This window comes from Corvus cornix, chromosome 1 (assembly GCF_000738735.6).
Source record: "Corvus cornix cornix isolate S_Up_H32 chromosome 1, ASM73873v5, whole genome shotgun sequence".
Lineage (NCBI taxonomy): Eukaryota > Metazoa > Chordata > Aves > Passeriformes > Corvidae > Corvus > Corvus cornix.
Window position 1 is genome coordinate 37,773,032 of NC_046332.1, and position 6,000 is coordinate 37,779,031.

Sequence of the window (6,000 nt, forward strand, 5' to 3'; positions counted from 1 at the left end):
GTATGGAAACTTGCTTAATAAATAGATTGCAATGGAAAGTTGTGGAAATTCTACCACTGGACATTATTAGGAATTATTTTGACAGTCTTGATCCTTCCCTGAGGCATGCTATAGTCCATGCCTCTCACTCCTAGGTATTACTATTACCTAGCTAGATTACCTAGCTAGGTAGGCCCTCTAAAAGTCTTCCTATGACACTCAGCAATTTTCCAGGCATCTCAAAATTAATTTTCACATATGAGCAGAAGCATGTTTAAGACAGGCCTCTGTACCTGCTGCCTAAGATATATTGCAGTGTAGGGTTAGAGGAAACTACTCCCAAAACATTCCAAATTTAGTCACTGTGAGACTAAAATATGCCAGACCAGTTTCTACTCTTGGTATTACAAAATCTTTCCTGGAAAGCAGAAGCAACTAAACACAAGAAGAGTACAGCTCTGGGGTTTGACCCTTCATGACATGACCACTAAATGTGGAAATATCCCAAGTGTTAACATTTTCTTGCTGCCCTGCTGAAGGTACATCCAAGAATGCTGGGACAACTCATGGGGTAAGTAAGAAGTTACCTCTAGGCAAATTAATTAGGCAGCTCTGTCTCTCTCTCTCTTTGAGAGACAACAGATCTAGCTTCCTGAAGGGCTCCTCCCCAGCAATCCAGAATTAATTCTTAACCACTTTGGGTAGTTCTTATTTAAGGAGAAGACATACTTAGCACATATTTCATATATAGAAATATGCATCTCTATCAGGTGCACTCCTTAATTTCTAGCAAATGATGAGGCAAAAAGGCGATTCTCATTAGTGGTATACACCAAAGAAATATGAGATCAGCTGGCACTGTAGAAATGAAAAAATAGAGTCTTTGTTGCCTTATTACCCAAACAAGTTAGATGGAAAGCTTACAATGAACCCATCCCTATCCAGTTCCATTTAGAAAACCAAAAGACATAAAAGCAGTGATATCTGAGAAAAGGAAATTCAAAATCAGGGAGCATGAATCTCATCTGAGACATGGATTAAAGAACTTTCTTTGTTTTTCTTCCTCAGAGGCCAAAAGTAAAGACAATAAAGAACATAATGAAAGAACAGACCAGAGGCTTGGAAAGCAAAGTGCTGCTGACAAGGAATGTTGCCTTTTAGACTTGCTTAGATAAAACCTTCTCTCAAAGTGCATAAAAAACAATGCATTAGGGACCTATCTAAAATCATAGTCTGTGATGTCTGACCCTCGTGTAAGGAGCTGTGGGGAGCCATGACCTGCTTATTCTAAGTGATAAACATTCTTCTCTCAACTCTGAGGGAATTCAGAAATGTCTCATTTGGAGTTTACAGTGTATTTCAAGAAGAAACACATCAAAGTACCAGTTGAATCGAAGGACATTTAACAGTTTAGGAAGATAGCTTGATCATGTGGCCAATCTACTTCCAATGACAAGTCAGTAATTGTAAGCATTGTTATCCTGAATCTCTAAGAACCTCTTACAACTTGATGTAAAGTTTCTGAAGACTGGCACCTGTGAAAATCTGCAGTCCATGATGTGACATTTTTCTCTAGGTGATGACACCTATTAAATACATACTTCAGATTTTCCCAGTTTCTCATTCTTCTCATTGCAAGTATTTAATTTGCTCAGTATTCAATCAGTGATTTCATAACTGGTATTCAGTAAGTGAAACACATGGTGATTCTTTAAGTAAAGCCTGCAAATCCAATGTATTCTTCATAATACAAAAGCCTCCTTCAAATAATTTAAAAAATAATTTAAAAGGCAATTCTATCACTGAACCCTGACATCACAAGGAGATGTATTTGTGATCTAGCCCATAAAGGAATAAATGTGCATGTAGCCATGGCATTCAGAATGTCAGGAAAAAACTCTTCATATGAGAACAATGATAATTTATGAATGAGAAATCATGCATGTGTTTATAAAGAAAATCAGAAGACAGGTGATGTCCTTCCATTTTCTTAAACTTTAGAAGATTTGTATTCTTTCTTATTATTGCTAGTACAAGAATTGAGAGAGGGGTGTTATGGCACAAAGTGATCCAATACCTTTAGGTTTCTTATTCATACATGTCAAATTAAGTCACTTTTTCTTGCCCATCATTTAAAAACACTAATTTGGAGGGATTGAGAAAAGGAATATTCTGCTTTTTCTGTGAATTTCATTTTAGGAGCCCTGTACATCAGGAGGCCTGTCTCACTCAGGAAGGATGGTAAGAAACTCAGAATTTATTTCCAGCTATCACTTACCTTGCTGTACTTTGAAAAGAAAAGGGGTTTCCTATAGAAAATAATCTAAATTTCATCTCAAGGTCTGCTGCAAAGAGTTTGAATGGATTGGTGCTTTAGAGCATTTCTCTAATTAGTATCTTTTAGTCTTAAAAGCTGCTGAAGAGCAGTTTTCAATGACCAAATCTGTCTCTACCCACTGTGGAAAGAGGGATCACCCCATTCTGATACAGTGGAGCCTGGAGTAAAAATTTATGGACGTAATAGAATTGACCTTTTCCACAGACCATCTGAATATTTGAACTCCTGTTTGATGTGCTGACATATAAACTTCTAACATTTTTAACTTCTAGAAAAAAGAAAACCCAAGGTTCTAGATTAATAACTTAATCAGTAACTAAAACTATTTAAGATACGGTTTAACTAAGATTAAAGATGTCAATCATTTTTCCCAATATATGACAATATAAAGATAGATGATTACCTTTCTTTTAATATTAAAGCTCCTATACTGTTTTTTCCTCAGCCAAACCTTAAAAATTCATGTCATAAAATTGCATTTATCTATACAAAAAAACACTGAATGTACTTAACAAGCATAGTATCTTTAGGTGAAGAAAAATTATTTCATATTTCTTTTGATAAAGACATTCCAATGAATGCATCTTAGGTATTAGCAAGAAAATTAACAAAAATTGCTGCTAAAAAATTCGGAACTTGTTCCAGCAAAGATTCACACATGTCCTCTGCTATATACAACTCTGCATCCCATGACAACCATCTAAAGTCCGATTTGTGGTATGGTTTGTGTCTGAGTGTACGAAATGCTCATTAAATAGAAAGAAGAATTTTCAATTAATTACTTGCAGTGAACAAAAATTTAGTATATTTTCCAGAATGTCTGGCCTTGGAGTTCATAGCACTGAAATGAGCACAGGTTTTCTTCCTTTCCTCAGAAAGCATTGTATCACAGAAGCAGAGAACTAAAATTCCAGGAGGCAATCAGCAGTATCCAATACTAATTAAACTCTGTAATTCCAAAAAAGATTATTGTCCTCTGCCCTGGTCTACGTTATACAAATAACTAACATAACCTGTAGTTGATACAAAGATTTTGGAGGTTCTGCAGCAGCTTAATTCTGTCTAGTGGGATATTTAAATTTTTAATGGCCAATCTACAGCCTAATACTATGAATATCAGAAATAATCAAACATAATGTTCATTTCATGTCATTTAGGCACATGGGTGCCTTTAAAAATGTATGCCTTTAAAAATTATGCTTTCTGGGAGAGGTGTAAAGCATTATTGTGTTATTAGCTGCTATAGGTCAGGATGTTTTTCACATCTAGAATTTGATAATGCTAACACATTGTAGCACTTGCTGGTTTTTCCTCACCATGATTTTCTATTCATTGCTCAGTCTCCCCTTGAGATGTCTTTCCCTGCAACAACGGAAAAGTTCCTTCAAGAGGAAGAGAAACACGCAAGAGAATTTGAAGAACGTTTAAATTCACACCTTGAAGAGCTGCAAAGATATTCTGAAAATACTCTAAAAAAATATGCCAGGATGCAGCAAAGCAGGCATACATAAGCCATTCACACAATTAAGAAAAGCAAACCAAGTAATCACCTGTGAGTTTCTTAGAACTAAAATCTGCAACTAGCTGCTTAATGTATTTAGGCACATTGCCAAGAGCATGTATTTGTAACACCAAGTTTTCAAGAAAATCATCATTATCCTACAGATTTAAGTATACTGCGATTTGACTATATTACAAAATAAACTCTAAAGATATTCTAAAATATACAGGTGGGTTTTGCACAGTGCAGCAGAGACCCTGTTGCAGCACTGTAAATTAAAAAAGGTACAATTCTGTAATGTACAAAGGGCTAATAAGTGGAATTATTCCCTTGAAATTAGAATCCACCAAAAGAAGTTCTCTAGATTGTACAGAAAAGTAATAAAGGCCTTTAGCCATGTCTCAGCTCCTGGCATAAAAAGCTTATCTATGCTCTGGTGATTCTTGGCTACAGAAATAGCCCCTGGGTCTCTGGAAATGCTGCTCCATGAGAAGAACATGAAAAGACAGAGCACATGTTTTGAAGCCACCCACAACTCCCCTTTTACCAGACCTATAGACTTCACCAGGGGCAGACCTTGATCTCAGGTGCTTTACCTTGAGACTTTACAATTTTTAAAACCTGTATTCAAAAGCACTTACTTTGGGTTTAAGTTTTGTTACCGTGTTGTCTTGTTGTTTAACTATATTGGAACAGCGAGGAAAAAGTTTAACTTCAGACAACATGTGATCGGTCTTAGGTGAGGGCCTAAATTCTTTACATTTTCCTACATCATAGAAGAACATTATATAACCAAGCAGAGTTAATTCAACTCCATGTGGCAAAAATCTGCATAATACTGAGATTCCTTTTATTTGCAATTCATACTGAATTCTATTGCTGTGCAAGCGAAACAGAAATTACAGACACTGTTGATGAACCACCAATTTCAGTGAATGAGATACTGAAGAACTGCTTTCCAGCATATACTGTTGCCAACTTCCTGGGAAAATCTGGATAAAAATAATACCAGGCTGTCAAACTGCTCCAGTTTGTGAGTAAAAGAAGTCTCATTAATATTCAGGACCATGGCTAAAATGTAAATTGTTTTTGGATGCTATATTTCCACTAAGACAAAATACACTACATCATACTTACACAAAATACCAAGATTTTAAATACCAGTTTGGCGCAGCTTGCAGTAAAATGAGTAACGAAGATGAGGACATCAAAGAACCTTTTACAGGAAAATTCAGGAAAATTACTAGACTCAGCTGGAGGAACAAGGACTGAATAAAAAGATGACGGAAGGACATCTGAACAAACTAAATATATATGTATCCTCAGCTTAGGGGGAGATGCAGTTTTAAAAGGATTAATGAAGAAATTCAGGAACCTCTGAAAATAAAGCTAAATTTTAAGCTGGGAAAGATCTATAGAAGTAAAAGACAGCAAAATACTGTCTTTCAGAAGGGCAAAATAAAAAAAATTAGCCAGTTAGCCAGTCTTTTTGCTACTGTCAAACACAAAAGATGATAGTCTGCTCCAGATCTTCAATGAAATGTGTCTGCCTCCAGTTCAGACCTGAGGACACCTCTCAAGGTATAGGTCTGTGAGATGATGCAGAATGAGTGAATGAAATCATCAAAAAATGAGTAAGATTTTTTTTTCCTGAAGTTTTTTGAAATCTGAGCAAGCTACTAATTTTTGACAATAAAATACCAGTTAGTTCCAGCCTGGCTTTTGTGCAATGCCATATAATAAACTGCCTGTACGAAGCATTGAAAACTGCAAGTACCTGTATCTGAACAGCCTACTTGTTACTCTTACTGCCTGCTCAGAGAGCATTATGCCACAAATGTGCTGAGACACAATGGATCAAGGTGCCATTTTTTTAACACCTACTTACCAGAAAGGTTGTCCTTCTCTTTCTTAGGCAAACAGCAAAAGTTGCTCATCTGACAATCCCCAGTTTAAATGAGCCCATTGCTACCACAGAATAGCTGGAGCCACACCATTGGTTTGAATACTTTAATTGCATTAAAAGTATCAAAAACCTCAGCTGAGGTTTTTGAAGGAAGATACATATTCCTGATGTTATCATGACAAAAAAACTTTTTAAAGAATGATGCAGAGCAGAAATAATAAAGACTGAGAAATGATGCGTTTATGAACAGGGGTTGGGCATGGATGTATATTGTCA

General features: G+C 36.0%; 1 protein-coding gene across 1 annotated transcript in view; it reads left to right on the forward strand.

Moving 5' to 3' along the window:
* Window positions 1–5,531, forward strand: part of DEUP1 (deuterosome assembly protein 1) — a 43,196-nt gene extending 37,665 nt beyond the window's left edge. Inside the window, exons 14-15 of the mRNA XM_039563227.1 lie at window positions 2,179–2,220; window positions 3,658–5,531. Coding sequence (XP_039419161.1) covers window positions 2,179–2,220; window positions 3,658–3,828 — 213 coding nt within the window. The 3' untranslated portion in view covers window positions 3,829–5,531. The remainder of the gene's footprint in view (window positions 1–2,178; window positions 2,221–3,657) is intronic.
* The last annotated feature ends 469 nt before the right edge of the window (window positions 5,532–6,000 follow it).